At 33.3% G+C, this 18,197-nt stretch overlaps 1 protein-coding gene across 1 annotated transcript in view; it reads left to right on the top strand.

Annotated features, from left to right (window-relative positions):
* The first annotated feature begins 6,872 nt into the window (after positions 1 to 6,872).
* LOC114326642 (venom allergen 5-like) overlaps positions 6,873 to 18,197 on the top strand; it is a 37,556-nt gene continuing 26,231 nt past the window's right edge. Inside the window, exon 1 of the mRNA XM_028275072.2 lies at positions 6,873 to 7,038. Coding sequence (XP_028130873.1) covers positions 6,916 to 7,038 — 123 coding nt within the window. The 5' untranslated portion in view covers positions 6,873 to 6,915. The remainder of the gene's footprint in view (positions 7,039 to 18,197) is intronic.

Below are 18,197 nucleotides of genomic sequence, written 5' to 3'. Positions count from 1 at the left end.
TTTTCTTGGCATTTTATTTTTATTTCTTCACAGAACCATGGAGTTCTCCTTTTCTTTCGTATATGTTTACTTATCTTACGTTCTCCAAGTGCTTCCGTTGCTGCCATTTTGATATTATCTCTGATCTTCCTCCAACTTTCTTCTATGTCTTCATCCGGTGTAATGTAGTTTTCATTCAGTACTTTTTGCAGTCTTCTCTGGTATAAATCTCGTGTTAACAAGTCTCGTAGCTGTTCTACCTTTATTCTTGTCTCACATTCAACAGGGTCTTCTTTCCTGTTTCTTTGTAGCTCTATTCTGATTTTTCCAAGTATTAGGTTGTGATCGCTTCCAATATTAGCTGCACTTAAACATCGTATGTCTAGTACTTGAGAGTGGTGGATGTTTCTGTTTGTCAATATACAGGGTGGTTCATCTTATTCGCCTCGGTCTCTGTACGGAAAACCACTTGATATTTTAAAAACATTTCTTCACAGAAATATACAGGGCCTTTAATACTACAATCTAAAAATAATATGAATTATACAGGGTGCTCCAAAAAAGAGTGGTATATCAAAGTTATATTTTTTCTTATAGAATGCCCTATATCTGATGACAGTACTGAATTGACCTTAAAAAATAAGCTATAATTTCATAAGGTTTCCCTATACCTAAATACAGGGTGTTTTGATTTATTTCGATTTTTATGAAAATGTAAGGTTTTAGAAAAAAATAAATATCTACAAATCTAAGAATCAGTAACAAATTCTTTCTTGGATCTTAATAATAGACTATTTAGTATACTTAAACAGATGAATACTGTAACAAAATTTCTTACAGGGTGGTCAAAATATGAGATTGTTCTATTAACAAATTCAAGCTGTAATAACTTACTTATTTTAAATAGAACACCCTGTATCTTACTAGTCTATCGCGTATAAAATTTACTTAGCTTTCAATTTATATTAGGGTTTTCTATACCTATCTTTTACAGGGTGGTCAAAATATTGGATTGTTCTATTAAAAAATTCAAGCTGTAATAACTTACTTATTTTATCTGGAACACCCTGTATCTTACCAATCTATCGCGTAGAAAATTTACTTCGCTTTCAATTCTTATTAGGGTTTCCTATACCTATCTCCCTTCATTTTTTAAATATTTACAAGATTTCCTAATTTGTAAGCTTTAAAAATTAGAATGTACCTATGTAGAAGTACCTATGTCGTGGTTATGTACAACACATCACCAACACCGGCAATATACTTAAATATCTTAGTCAAGATACTTTCGTTAATAAAATTCAAATTTTTATCATTTAATCACACAGAGTGTTCTTATTTTAAATGACATAGTCGATATTCTATTCTTTATAATGGAAGATATTTAAAATCTCTTCAATTCCATGTAAACATTCTCAATACACATGTTATTCTGTAAATGTAAATTACCATGTTATTCGGTAAATACCCATTTTTACATATTTTTGTACAATAGGCTCGTTTTCGTCATAGTAGCCATTGCATTTAATTGTTTGTAATTGCGATTCAAAGATTCAAACAAAAAGTGGTGTTCTTAAATTTACTTAATAACCGTTGGTTTAAGGTATGGAAAATACTTATACGGAATGAAATACCTATAATTTAAATATCTTCCAGAATACGGCATCTAATATAGGATATGCAGTTTAATATAAACATATTATTCAATGTCACATGTAGGCCAAAATCAACTAAAATAATACAACATTTACATTACATTTTACTTAATTCTAATTTTTAAAGCTTGCAAATTATTAAATCTTTAAATATTTAACAAATGAAGGGAGATAGGTATAGGAAACCCTAACAATAATTGAAAGCTAAATAAATTTTCTACGCGATAGGCTAGTAAGATACAGGATGTTCTATTTAAAATAAGTAAGTTATTACAGTTTTAATTTGTTAATAGAACAATCTAATATTTTGACCACCCTGTAAAAAGATAGGTATAGGAAACCCTAATACAAATTGAAAGCTAAGTATATTTTCTACTCGATAGACTAGTAAGATACAGGGTGTTCCATTTAAATTAAGTAAGTTATTACAGCTTGAATTTGTTAATAGAATAATCTCATATTTTGACCACCCTGTAAGAAACTTTGTTGCAATAAGCATCTGCTTAAGTATGCTAAATAGTCAATTATTAAGATCCAAGAAAGAATTTGTTACTGATTCTTAGACTCGTAGATATTTATTTTTTTCTAAAACCTTACATTTTTATAAAAATCGAAATAAATCAAAACACCCTGTATTTAGGTATAGGGAACCCTTATGAAAGTATAGCTTATTTTTAAAGGTCAATTCAATAATGTCATCATATATAGGGCATTCCATAAGAAAAAATATATCTTTGATATACCACTCTTTTTTGGAGCACCCTGTATAATTCACATTATTTTTAGATTGTAGTATTAATGGCCCTGTATATTACTGTGAAGAAATTTTTTTAAAATATCAAGTGGTTTTCCGTACAGACACCGAGGCGGATAAGATGAACCACCCTGTATAATCAATAACGGATCTGTGACCTCTTGTATTTTGGAATGTATATTTTTGTTGATCTCGCTTCAATTAATGTTATTAATATTTCACTATCAATCTGAGACATCATAATATAAAATATATGCACCTACTTCAAACAGCCACAAAGTGTAAATGAAAATAATATACCAAACAACCAAAGAAACTACCTTTGTGCGACTGAACGACAGTATCATATGAAAGAATGGATTACGTTTCCTATGCTACTGGGAGCGTAAAGACGGGCTGTCATCTGTTGTTGTAAGCGAGGGACGGCATAAACACGGCGACTTCACCGAATGTTCAAACCAACGTCTAGTGAGAAAGGCCCCATATGGTTACATGAGCCACTATTGGAATGTCGTCGTGCGTTCTAACCCTCGCACGTTTAAATTCTTATAATGTGAAACAGCGCAAACAATTTCTTTGTTGTCGGGATATAAGGTTAGAACTACGCCTAAGGATGCTTCGGTGTTACGTGTTTTCTACTCTTCTTTATGGCTTGGAAGCATGGATATTAAAACAAGTCCATCTGAATAAGTTGGCCGCCTTTGAATTTTGGTGTTACAGAAGAATCCTACGAACACCATGGATTCAAAGAATGTCAAACGTGGAAGGAACTAGAAGGATAGGAAATGAAGCGGAAATAATATTAACTATCATAAGACGAAAACCTTAGTATTTGGGACATGTGATGAGAGGGCAATAATACTCATTATTACAACTTATTATGCAAGGTAAAATCAGAGAAAAGCGAATAGTAGAAAGTGGAAGAATATCCTGGCTTAAGAACTTAAGGGAATGGTTCGAATGCAGTATTGCAAAACTATTTAGAGCGGCGGTCAACAGGGTCCGTATAGCCATGATGATTTCCAATCTTCGGCAGCAGATGAAACTTGGAAAGAAAGAAGATGGAATAAAGAAGAAGAAGTTAGCATAACAATAAAGGTAAATGAATATAGGATATTAGATCGATAGAATACGACATCGTTATATTTCTTGTGTATCCGTCTTTAATTCTTGAATTTTCAATTCACTTCTTTAAAGATTGGTTTGATGAAGAATGCAAAGCTAAAACATAGAGAAGAAGCAAACATGGGTTGTGAATGCATGGTAGACAGGATTAAGGGGGTTAGACATAATAAGAATAGACTAGGTAACGTATGGGACGCTGAATAGAGGGGCAACGCCAATATTCTATAGCTCTCTTTATATGTGAGATTATCTGTCTATCAATAGAGTGGTCTAGCAATCTTCGCCTTTAATAAGCAAGTAATCGCATCGTAAAGAAAGATAGATAGACCACCGATGGACTACTCGCGCGTTACACTATTTTGCTTAGGATACCTTGTCTATTCTTATTATGTCTATGGCTAGAAGAGACAGATGCAGCATAGGAAAGGAAAAGTTATTGCAGTCTAATCTAGAGGGTAAGCTCATCGGCTTCACAGTAGAGACTCTCAGATCGAGAAAGCCGAATTTGATGGCTCTGTGATCTTAATAAGTGATTTAATTATTCGTTTAATATTTTTTTAAGACATCAGCAAACAGTTGACAACTTAAGGGTGCGAACACAACAAGTGGGTCGCGGTAAAGGTGGAGGTCGCGGTCGATGTCAACAGCCCTTATCAACACTGCTCAGTCGAGCTAGGACCACTATCAAATAAAGTAGTTTGATGACATTTCAATAACACAAAAATTGTGTTTTTGCGATGTTGTGTCAGGCTATTCAAATTCACTTCAGACAACAGGAGCCTTAGACCAGTTTGAAGTGGTTAACGAGTTCAATTATCTAGGATTCTACATCAGTAATACAGGATCTTGTGAAACAGAAATACGTAGGAGAATAGGCATGCCCAAAAACGCTATGAGTCGATTATCGAAAATCTAGAAAGATCGCTCCTTGTCGAAGAACACCAAAATAAGTTTAGTACGTGCCTTAATTTTTTCCATACTTAATTACGGATCCGAATCATGGACAATAAAATCGGACGACAAAAAAAGGATTGACGCCTTTGAAATGTGGCGCTGGAGAAGAATGCTTCGGATCTCATGGACGGAACACAGAACAAATCACTCAATCCTCCAAGAGCTTAATATTCAGACTCGACTTTCCTCTATTTGCCTCTCCACCGTCTTAAAATTTTTCGGCCATATTGCAAGAAGAAGTGATGATAATCTTGAGAGACTTATAATTTCGGGAAACGTTGAATAGCGCAGCAGTAGAGATCGCTCACCTACTCGATGGACGGATCAAGTACAGAAAGCCAGTGTGAGGGAAGCTCAGGACAGAAGCCGATGGAAAGAGATAGTTGCTCGTATTATAGAGAATCACGACACTCAGCAATGAGGAAACGACTGAGGAGGAGGAGGAGGTGTCAGTCAAGTGATTATAGTGATGAAATGTCAGCTGTCACCAAGTGGTGGTTGATAGGTAATATAAATAGACGGGTTTTAGTGCATCCGGGTCTCCTTCATATTTAGCACTTGACATTCAAAAATGAACTGAATAAGAAAAATAAAGTATAGGTAGCAACTCGAGTATCGTAGCGCACGAAATGGCAGGGGACAGGGGAATGACAACTTATGCTTGAATGCACCAAGCACAGGGAAGCATCGCAGTAGGCATGTATGTAAAAACAAAGTCATTTGATTTTCAAAATCATCGAGGTAAACCTCCTGGATGGCATCTCGTTAAACATCCATCGCGACATACCTGCTCTGTTCTCTTCCATTCACTATAATGTGTTTGTTTTACAGGGTGTAACAAAAATACAGGTCATAAATTTAATCACATATTCTGGGACCAAAAATAGTTCGATTGAACCTAACTTACCTTAGTACAAATGTGCACATAAAAAAAGTTACAGTCCTTTGAAGTTACAAAATGAAAATCGATTTTTTCCAATATATCGAAAACTATTAGAGATCTTTTATTGAAAATAGACATGTGGCATTCTTACGGTAATAGTATTTTAAGAAAAAATTATAGTGAAATTTGGACACCCCATAAAAATTTTATGGGGGTTTTGATCTTTTAAACCCCCCCAAACTTTTGTGTACGTTCCAATTTAATTATTATTGTAGTACCATTAGTTAAACACAATATTTTAAAAACTGCCTCTTAGTACTTTATCGAAAAGTCAGTTTTTATCGAGATATTTTGAATAATTGTCAAATCCACCACATATTTGTATATGGCAAAGTACGATTATGGAGACTTGGTAATAATATGAAAATTTATTTATGATTTACATTTTTAGGTATATTTTGAACCATATTAAAAAATAAGTAATATCTCGATAAAAAGTGCCTTCTCGAAAAAATACAAAGAGGCAAAAAAGTTTTAAAAACACTTTGTTTAGCTAATGGTACCGCAGTAAAAGTTTAATTGAAACATATACAAACATTTGGGGGGTTTAAAGGAACAAAACCCCCATAAAATTTTTATGTAAACATATTAAATAAGAAGTCGCAACTCGATAAAAACTGCCTTATCGAAAAAATACTAAGAGGCAAAAAAGTTTTAGAAATATTGAGTTTAACTAATGGTACCACAATAATAATTTAATTGGAACGTACACAAAAGTTTGGGGGGGGGGGGGTTTAAGGGAACAAAACTCCCATAAAATTTTTATGGGGTGCACAAATTTCACTATAATTCTGTTTTAAGATGTTCCTGCCATAAGAATTATACAAGTCCATTTTCAATAAAAAATCTCTAATAGTTTTCGATATATTCGAAAAAATCGATTTTCATTTTGTAAATTCAAAGGGCTGTAACTTTCTTTATGTGCATATTTGTACTAAGGTAAATTAGGTTCATTCGAACTATTTTTGGTCTCAGAATATGTGATTAAATGTATGACCTGTATTTTCGTTACACCCTGTATATTGATGTCGACGCCAACCGCGACCGCTGCCTCCACCTTCACCGCAACCCACTTGTTATGTTCTTACCCTAAGAAGGCTAATAATCTATGTTGATGAGTTTTGAAAATAATCAAAATAAAAAAGTTCCAAGAAAAATTACAAATTATAATTATAGTTGTCAGGCTAAAAAATGTACCAATTATACATATATGTAATACAAAAATTTTTCGCTTGTACCTAACTGTAAACAAATATTAGTAATTTACATACTTATCAGGTTAATGTAAAAAAAGAATGTTTCTTTTATTGTTGATGCGGAGAATGTTGTCCATCATCTGCAATTATAAGTAATTTTATTCAAAGTTAGCACTTAACAACGGAAAAACCAATTATATGGAAAATGCACTTAAGGGCCTTCTTAAAATATTGATAAGATATCAACATGTATAAAAAACATTTCGCGCAAAAATTAAACATAAACTTAACGGTATCAGAAGCAACACAATGGATACACGTATTAAGCTGTTTTATTTGCTTTTCGTACTTTATACTGTGAAAGCTCAAACCGATTATTGTAAATTAAGTTGTGGTAACACTCTACAGACGGTGTGTGAAAGAAAAAATGTGGTAAGTAGTGTTTACCTTAGTAGCATCTTCTTCTTATACTTGTTGTAGATCTGTCGATCTGTTAATTCAGACGTTGAAGTATTTCTTGAGAGGTAGACTGCCAGCTATCTCTCCATCATTTTGGTGGTCTCCCTGAGAGACGCTTGCCAGGTGGTTTTCCTTCTAGCGCAAGTCTGTGCTCCTCCATTCTTTTTTCATGACTGAACCATTCTCTTCGTCTTTGCCTACCCCATCTTACTACATCTTGCACGCCACATTGTTGCCTGATGATGTTGTTTCGTATTCTATCCCTTCTTGTCTTAGTCTCTTAACGTCTTAATGTCATATCGGCTGTTCGTAGCATGCTTTTGGTTTTATTGGTGTCTTCTCTTGATTCAATACCATAGGTCATAACAAGTCTGATTCAATTTTTATAAATTCTAACTTTGCTGTTCATTCTCATATATGGGTTATTCCAGACCACATCTCTCAAACATCCGGACATGACTGCGGTCTCTGGCTGGGTCATGGTAACTTGATAAATCTACACCTAGATATTTGAACTGGTTTAGCTGTTCTATGGGTTTCCCCTCTACCACGAGCTTGCATCTAATTGGACCTTTCGCAGTTGTAGTGCATTTTGGTTTCTGCGTGGATATGTTGAGTCGTCGACATGCTTGGTAGAATCGACAGAGATGTCTTTGTAGGTCATCCTCATCCTCTGCAATCGGGCTGCATTATCCGCATAGCACACTATACTGATTCTACTGTAACCGAGTATGTATCCTAGTTGTAGCGATTCCATTAGCGATCCCTGTGATTAGAATTTATCCTTGGGTATGCCAGTGAATAACTTCATTGTCGTATTTAAGAGAGTTATTCCTCTGTAGTTATCCGGACATGTTCTTTGTCCTTTCTAAAAAATCTCTATTGTGATACTGGTGTGCCAATCTTGTGGTATCTTAGAACAATAACTTGCTTTATTCTATTCTGTTTCTTGTTATCATTTAGTTTCGTTTCTCTTCTTCTTCATGTACCATATTCTTTCAGAACGTTGGTAACCATCATAGCTATCTTAATTTTATTCACTGCCACCCTAAATCGCATGCTTGTATCAACACCATACCAATCTCGCAAGTTCTTCAACCATGAAGTACTTTTTCGTCCTGGACTGCGTTTGTCTGCTATTCTCCCTTCCATAATATTCTGTAGCAACCTATATTGGGGACCTCTTATAATATGTCCGAAGTACTCCAAGTTTCTCTTCTTAATGCTTTTTATAATCTTAGTACCTAGTCTTGCTTCTAGTATTAATGTGGAGTTTCGAATCATCTCCAAAAGAAACTCTTACTTCAATTCGCTATGAGCTTCGCTGGTATCGCCAACTAGCGGATTACCAGTACAACTTTTACCGGAAACTTAATGAGAAAATTATTGCGAATAATAGCAAATAATTGGTTTAAATTTATTATTTAGTTCTTATCGTGTAATATTTACAATATAAAGAAGTAATTAGTTTATTTTTTTAAGATTTTGCTTATTATTTTGACGTATTGACTGGCGAATATTAGTTTCCTTCTTTTCTACTTCTGATACTTTGACAATTATTGTGTAGATGGCGCTTAGAATAATAGATTAATTACAGTTAAATGTAAAAAACAAATTTTAATATTTAAAACGTAAGTATATTTAAGGTAAAAACATATGCCACAGATTTGGCTAACTAATATGTTTTCCTATTATTGTTTTTAATTTCAATGTTTTAAATTAATCACTTTGACATTTATGTAAAATTTCTAGCAAACGTTCACTGACTTGTCACTACTGGCGCTCACGAACTTTTAAAGATCCCCTCTAATTCGAGCTCACAGTGGATAGCACCACATTTCGAAAGACTCAAGACGATTTGGATCAATTTGATTCACAGTCCAAGACTCGACACCATAAAATAAGACCAAGAACACGTAACAGCGAAGCAAATTAGGATTTACCCGATAGTTGCGGTTAAAGAGCACTGGCTTGAAGTCAACGAGCCTTTTTTTGTAGAAAAATATACCACAATTGCCAGGTATGATCGTCCAAGTTCGGCTCATGGGGGCACCTTAATTCTCTCTAGAAATAATGATTTTTTTCTGGTAACAAAATATGACTTTTTGTTAAGTGAATCCGTCTTTGAGTTTTCCTTAGTTTATAATAAAAATCTTAATCTTTACATTATTTGTATTTATAGATCAACTGACTCTACCGTGGAACTATTTTTTCAGAACCTGCTAAATTCGTTAGATGACCTGCCTCATAAAAGCAGAAAAATTCTATGCGGTGACTTTAACATTAATTATGCTGCTGCTTGTGCTACCCAAGTGTCCCTGGTCAACATATTTGAATCGTATGGTCTCTCAATGCACGTTAATTCTCCTACAAGGATTACAAAAACTACATCTACCATAATCGATTATATTGTCTTAGATTTCTCACCCCTTGATATCTGCTCTACAGGTATTAATGCGGGACTATCTGATCATGAAGCAGTGTAAACGAAGTTTAACATCTTCAGCAAACCCTCCTCAAAAACCCGACGTTTAGGTAGGATTTTTTCCACCCAGAATTTTCGTAAATTCCAAAAATTTATGCTTAACTTCTGAGTGGCTTCTATAGACGTGGACTATAATTTCAGTGTTTTTCTAGATAAGCTTCTCCGCATCTTAAATAAGGCATTTCCTTTAATTTCTATTAAGCCAAAACATCGGAAACCTTGGGTTACGAAAGGTATCCGCATATCAACCAAGAATATGCGTTCACTTCTATACATCAAGAAATTTACTGCCAATGTTTCTGTCACTGAATATATCACGAAGTACAGGACAACATATCTAAAACTTGTCAAATCAGCTAAAAAAAGCCTATTATCAAAATCGTCTGGGAAGCTCTAAAAGTGTTGCAAAAGAAACCTGGTCTATAATAAACGATTTTCGAAATAAAACTCACACAGCTCAATCATTTTCCCTTCCAAATCCAGAAAGTCTAAACAATTACTTCGTTAATGTCAGTAAAAATATAACATCAACTATTTTGCCGCAACAAGATCCCATTTTTTATCTCCCTAATTCAAGAAAGGTCTCGAATTGATTCTTTTTAAAACCAGTCGATAACTCTGAACTGATCCAAACAGTCAATAGTATCAAAAATAATCCTGTAGTACTGATGGACTATCTATAAAAAATTTCTCTAATCTCACAGAAATTGTGTTGGAAATCCTCGTCTCACTAATTAACGATTCCTTCGAAAAAGGTAAATTTCCAGAGTGCCTAAAGACAGCCATTATTATTCCTATTCATAAGGGTGGTGAAAAATCTAATGCCTGCAACTATAGACCTATTGCCTTATTACCTGTACTCTCCAAAATTATTGAGACTCATTAAAACTCGACTTATGCCCTTTATCGTTGATAACAAAATTTTATCTCAAAATCAGTTCGGCTTTTTAACTAATAAATGTACCACTGACGCCATATTTTCTGTACTATATGAGGTTTATCAAGCACTAAACAATAATCTTTATACTTCCACTGTTTTCTGTGACTATGCCAAAGCTTTTGATTGTGTAAATCACGACATCTTGATTAAAAAACTAAATTTCTACGGAATTAGAGGTATTTCTTTGAATTGGTTCCAATCCTACTTGAATAATAGGAAACAACTAGTTAGAGCAAATGATACTGATTCTAGTCTCAAAAACATTGTATGTGGAGTACCGCAAGGTTCAGTATTGGGTCCTCTTCATCACTAATTTAAAAATCGATGGGAAAATATTTCTTTTTGCTCACAGTATCACTTGGAGCAACTCAACTATTGCATCTCTTCATGAAACTATAACTTCGGATCTACTAACGAAAAAGACCTGGTCTGACTCTAATTTACTCTCTTTTAGTGTAGATAAAACAGTAGCATTATCCTATAAAGGAGCTCTTCAACCTTTGCCTCTTAATAACAGCCAGATCAGTACCGTTGATTCTGTAAAATTTCTTGGTATTTTTTTAGACAGCAACCTCAAATGGTCCCTTCATATCGATTCGTTAAGTAAGAAACTCGCCTCAGCTTGCTATGCAATAAGATCTGTCTCAAGGGAACTCAATTTAGCATCTTCTAAAATAACATATTTTTCATTGTTCGAGTCTCATCTTCGATATGGTCTTCCTTTTTGGGGTTCTAGTACAGCTGTTCAATTTGATGTTATTTTTAAATTGCAAAAAAGAGCAATAAGATATCTGTTTGGCCTCAGAAGATCTACACATTGCAGAAGTTACTTCAGAAATCACGGAAATTGGGTTTCATACGCAGTAGCTTAAACTGTCAATTCCTAATGTTGTATTTTATTTGTTGTAAGTATGTTCAATTTGCAATTTATATAAATTTTGCAATTAATTGTTTTTGTCCTCGGTGTTATATCATATTGACTGTATATTGACGATTTATCTAATTTTAGTAAATTGTAGTTGTTATTTGTTGTTGATATTATTTTTCTTTTGACTGTATGTAAGCTTTGTCCATAAAATTGTAAAAATTTTCAGTGACAATAAAGCATATTTCTATTCTATTCTATTCTATGTGGATCTTCAATGTCAATTTTAAGTCTCTGTTACATAATACCTTGGACATCCTTTTAACCCGGCACCTGCCACGTGGGGTTCTACTAGCACCCCATAACACATTTTTATCAAATATTTGGTATTTCAAGTTTGGTAACCGTGCTGTGCGTCATAGTAGCTTTCTATAATATTATATAGCATAGATGTGTTAGCGTTTGAAGTGGTTATTTAGTGTCATTCTGAACTTGCAGCTCTAAAGTCGGATTGGGGTGTCATCATCTGACACTTTAAGTTTTATTTTTTTTTATTTTTTTTGATAAACAACTCAAATTTACATTTTTTATTGAAATATCCGATTTAAATTATTAATGTAGACTCTATACTCACTAAATCCTAATTTTTTTTAGATATTTTACTTGACTTTATTTATTATGGCTTGGTACTTGCTAATTTGCTTATAACACCCTTTTCATTTTTTAACTGTTATAGCATATTATTATTAGTGGCTAATAAGTTAATAAAACATGTTTTTGTATATTCTTGTGTTACTCAATTATTGTTATTTTGTTTTTTAAACAAGTAGATCACAGAAAACTTTTAAGGGGTGCTGTGAGCACCCCACGTGGCAGTTGACGCCTTGAAAAGCCACGTGGCAGGTGCCGGGTTAAAAGCGGCTCTGGTATGCTCTATTCTGGATCTAATTTCACCGCAACTCTCTGCGTTAGAGCTATTTTCATACAGCTCTCAACGACACTATCAAGTTTCATTCCATACAAGATATTTTCTTTCATTTTTTTTCTATTGTTCTTTTCCATATGTGTATTGGTCACACTTTTCTAATTTTAACTTCAGAAAATTCAGCAAAAATTGTTGTTTGTTGCAGCGAAAAGTTACTGCGTATTTAGACTTGAATGCACAAAATTATGAAAATTTTTTGTAGTATTGTTGTTTTTTTAGGTGCCGTCTTTAAGGTTTATAGATCATGCTCTCTCTCTCTCTCTCTCTCTCTCTCTCTCTCTCTCTCTCTCTCTCTCTCTCTCTATCTCTCTCTTTCTCCTAGGGCGCTACAGTCCAAGTTGGGCGCTACAGTCCAAGTTGGGCCCTGGATCTGCCTCCAAGTATCTCTGTCCCTGACTGCTATCCTCCAGTTATTCACCCCCAATATCTCTTTAGCATCGGTTCTACCTTCGTCTATCCACCTCTTCCTTGGTCTTCCGACTGGCCGACGTCCCACCATAGTTCCGCTAAGCGTTCTACTAAATGTTCTCTCATTATCCATTCTAATAAAGTGACCTATCCAGCGCAATCTTTGTATTTTTGCAGCATTTGCTATAGAGGGTTCTTTGTAACATTGATATAACTCATGGTGGAGGTCTAAAGGTTTGGAGGTCTATCCAATCCTAAATGTTACGTAGTCAGGGTATTTGTTGTCTACCAGGATCACAATTTCCTTCTATTTTTCCTTTTAATATTAGTTGAAGGAAGTTATATCTCTCGTGTCTGAACGTGTGTCCAAGAATTTGTTTTTAAGCACTTCTACAGGGTGCCCCATAGTTAATTGGACATTAGCTAATGAGCGATAGAAGATATCAAAATATTAAGATTTAACCAAAATCTCTTAAATAAAATATGGCTCCTTACTGAATCACAGGGTGTTTTATTTAAAAATTTAAAAACTATTTTTGCTCAGTATTTTAAAACTATTCGACGAATCCTTTTCATACTTGACAGAAAGTGTAGCTATTATACACCCTATGAAATTATGATAAAAAAACGTTTCTGGCTACTACCAGTGGCGTACGACAGGGGACAGCGAATGGTTGATCCTTCCCAAATTCTACGCCACTGGCGGAATTACCATTTTACTGCAATTATTCGAATCTATAATACTTTCTATGTAAATAACGTGCTCTTCACTCGTAACGATAAAGTCAATAGTTTTCGAGATATTTGAAGTTAAACATGTAACGGCACAGATATTTTGATTAATGTATTGTGCCGCTTAATTCTAAACTTCAAATATCTCGAAAACTAATGACTTTATCGTTACGAGTAAAGAGTACGTTATTAACATAAAGAGTATTGGAGAATCGAAAAATTGCGCTAAAATGGCCATTCCGCCAGTGGCGTAGAGTTTGGGAGGGATCAACCATTCGCTGCCCCCTGTCGTACGCCACTGGTAGTAGCCAGAAACGTTTTTTATCATAATTTCATAGGGTGTATAACACCTACACTTTCTCTCAAGTATGAAAAGGATACGTCTAATAGTTTTAAAATACTGAGCAAACATTTTTTAAATTTTTAAATGAAACACCCTGTAACTCAGTAAGCAGCCATATTTTATTTAAGTCCATCGGTACATAATTCGCAAATATTTTACGGCTATCCCTACTTTTTCTGTCTTTACACGGCAAATTACGTGTAGTAAAATTCACACTGGTATGGATATGTAAACATTACTAGAATGTCATTCTACTTGAAAAAGTCATCATTAACTTAAAGAGATGGCTTTTGAATGTTCTTGGATAACTGTTATTTGTATAACTGCAAATTATTAATTTAGTTAATAAAAAATGTAATAATTTTTTCACTAACTATGTATTCAGTGATTGTAATAATTTATATGTACAACAAAAACTAATACTCAATCGAGAAAAGAGGAAAAATGTTAAAGTGATTTTTTAATAATATATTGTTACTATGGAACGCTTAGAATTTTGAACATCTTTAATAACAAAATACTTGAAACACAGAATATATTATCCTGATGTATTCTATACTTGGATCTTTCACAAATAATACACAATAAATAACTTTTTATTAAGTTCTCCTCTTAAATCAATTATTTATCAAATACACTATCAATATTATTTAATCAACAACTCAAAATATTCCCGATGCCACGTCAAATATTTAAAATTGTCACTGTCTGACTGATAATATGCTTACAATATTATATTCGACTGAGTGCGTTGTAAGACAAAGATAGATTTGGAAAATATTACCACGGACATTGTGTTAATTTTTTTCGAATCCTGAAAAAACTAATAAATATTTTTGGAAAATTTAAACGCAGAATGAAAGACTAAATTATTACCGAGGGCCGAAAGTCCCTTAGAATAAATAAAAAGTTTATTTTGAATGAGATATTTGACATTGAAAATCACACTAAATTTTCTCTTAGTTTTTTACCCCTGTAACTTATTAAAATAAATATTATAGAAGTTCACAGGGACTTTCGGCCCTCGCTAATAACGTAATCTTTCATTCTGCTTTTAAATTTTTCAAAAATATTTATTAGTTTTCTCAGGATTCAAAAAAAATGAATAACCATTTGAATAGCAATGCAGCCGAAAATACGTACCCATCCCCTATTTAAGCGATTTTGGTTAAATCTTAATATTTTGATGTCTTCTATCACCAATAGGGAACTTGCACATTTTTTTTATTACATAATAATGTTCAGTTTTGTATAAAAATGAGATTTCCAAAATTTCACGCTTCAAAACCTCATAATAACTTAGAAGTACAAATTTAAAGTCTTCGGTATTTTAAAGTAGTTCAAACGGCCCGTGACGTCACCTAGTTTTACATTAGTTATTATTATGGTTATATTTCGCTGTGTCTGTGTAAACGCTAACGTGTACGCAAATAAAAAAGTTAGGTACATACACGCGAATTAAACTTCATCAAGCCAGTGACGTCATTATTTAACGTACGCTATTATACATGCTAAATACATGCTATTTTGATATGTTTAGTGTTTGTTTGATAGAAAAATATTTGTTAAGGGAAGGGAAGCAGAACTATTCAGATGTTTCAAACTTAATTGTAATAAATCAATGTATATAATAAAAGTATATATTTAGGTTAGCAAAATAAATATATGTATTTAGTTGACATGACACATACAAAATATTGCTAAAATAATTTTTATACGTAAGTTAATTATTATAATCAACTATTCTAAATGGGAAATGAGCCACAATTTAACTAAAAAAAGATTTTATTAACGTTTCGACGTCCAAATCGGATGTCATTGTCAAAATACAAAAATTAGTCAGATTAAATAAATTATTAGAAAAAATTTTTTACTAAGCAAGAACATTTTTGTTTAATTTAATAATATTTTGTATTTTGACAACGACGTCCGATTTAGACGTTGAAACGTTAATAACATAATTTTTTAGTTAAATTGTGGCTTAGTTCCCATTTAGAATAGTTGATTACAAAAATGCCACAAGGAAATAGCTTAATAACAAGTTAATTATTATTGTGAAAGCTTTAGGTCTTTCTTTTATTTTAATTTTGGACGGTAATACTAAATATTGTATATGTTACAGTTCAAGTTGATTCTCAGTTAGAGTTGACTCCAACTAGTTGGAGTCAACTTCAACTGAAACGGGCAGTAAAAGTTGATTTTAAGAATTTAAATCAACTTTTACTAGTTGGAGTTGACTCTTCCTGGATCGATTCAGTAAATGTTGATTACGAGAATCTCAAGTGCATTTTTAATGAGTGTGCGTTTCTTTGTTTTGACCGTTTCAACTACTTATTAGTATAGTCTGTAACGTCGCCCTCGTTAGTTAAATTATTCTGATTCGATTTTTTGCACAAACTTACTCAAAGAAATACCTCAAAGAAGAAGAACAATCCTTATGACAAATCCACAGGGTGTCACGCGGTACCGCGGTCGAAAAATTGTTTAACCAATTTCACTAAAGTCAGTCAGTAAAGTGACTCTTTATCGAACGAGTCTGATATTACGAGCAGAGGAACAGACGCGTTCGATAAAGAGTATTGAGGTGGTGCGTACAAAATTGTATCGTCAATCATAAAAAACATTAACACTTACATACTTACAACTTTGAGGAAATTTCTGTAGTTTTAGACGAAATAAAAAATTCGTATGACAGTAATGACAGTAATCACAGATGACTTTTGCATGATGGCCGGTTTTGATGTTTAATCGATAGTTTTATCAATATTGTATACCTACCTAATTACTAAATCTGTAAAGTTTTGATTTATTTTGTATGAATATAATTGCGAAATACTACAATATTTTACTTTTTGACATAAATTTTATCAATAATAAGATAAATTTTGTACAATATTTTTAATAATTAAAGTAAATAAATTTTAATTTCACTCAAATAAATAATCGATTGCTGCCATTGACCACTTACATTCAATCTCGGTTAATTTGATTAATTATCGCGGCAGGTAAAGTAACATTCTTCTTTCAATACAACAAAGTGTTACTTTACTGCCGAAAATGAGGGCAAATGAGTACAATAATGAATGATTTTAGTGACGTTTGTCGATAAACAATGATTTTAAACAAATTCGCAAAAAATACACACACCGGCAAAATTAGCCGACCACCTTAAAAATGGGACATGTTTGATGTCTCGAGTTTCCTAAACCACAGATCCGATTTGAGTGATTATTTTAGTATGTTATAGCCTTATTATTTAAGAATATTGTTGTAATAATATTGTTGCTAGACAGGTAAATATCATTTTATACCGGGTGTACAAATCATGCTGTGTTTTTTTTTAACGTTTGGAACACTCTGTGGAATATTCTAGCACATGTAAAATATTAAAATTAACACTCGATTGTGGATTTAGGCTTTCTTAACATTTTTCTTTTTGATTCATTAACTTATGTGAGATAATAAAAAAGTTATGTGCGTTAACAACTATCCATGTTTTTCATCAATAAATCCTCATAGTAGGGGAGGAAAGTATACTAAATTTGCAGTTACTCGAGCTTTATGGGAACCTATTGGATTGTGAAGAGCATACTTTCCTCCCCTACTATGAGGATTTATTGATAAAAAACATGGCTAGTTGTTAAAGCACATAACTTTTTTATTTTCCAACATAAGCAAATGAATCAGAAAAGAAAATATTAAGAAAGCCCAAGTCTACAATCGAGTTATAATTTTAAAATATTATATTTACTAGAATATTCCACAAGGTGTTCCGAACTTTAAGAAAAAAACACAGTATGATTGTAACACCCGGTATAAAATGACATGTACCTGTCTAGCAACAATATTATTACACCGATATTCCTAACTAATAAGGCTATAACTTTCTAAAAGAATCACTCAAATCGGAGAACAGGTTTAGGAAATTCGAGACATCAAACATGTCCCATTTTTAAGGTGTTCGGCTAATTTTGCCGGAGTGTGTAATTTTTTCACTTCGTACAATTTTTTTTTAGATCCGTTGGGCTTTTTTTCTCTAAAATTGACTGTTGTCGAGTTATTAGCGACTTAAAATTTGAAAAACGCCAAAATAACAATTTTCAAGGTGTAATAACTCGGTTAAAGATAATTATTGTGAAAGTCGAGCGAGCTGACGTGGAGTAACGGCATAATCGCTGGCCTCATACGCCAGTGCACGTGGGTTCGAGCCCTGCTAAAGACAAACCATTTTCATTTCCAATAATGACACGAGCCGTCTCACCCTGCCTCGGAGAGCACGTTAAGCCGACGGTCCCCCTGGGCTAGTGTACATCGACACTAGTTACTTAAAACAGGGTTAAAGATGTAATTGGCGCCAATTAAAGATGTAATTGT

Source organism: Diabrotica virgifera, chromosome 9 (assembly GCF_917563875.1).
Source record: "Diabrotica virgifera virgifera chromosome 9, PGI_DIABVI_V3a".
In the NCBI taxonomy this organism is placed as follows: Eukaryota; Metazoa; Arthropoda; class Insecta; order Coleoptera; family Chrysomelidae; genus Diabrotica; species Diabrotica virgifera.
Note: the sequence above shows the minus strand (reverse complement) of the source record. Positions and strands in the feature narration are given on the sequence as shown.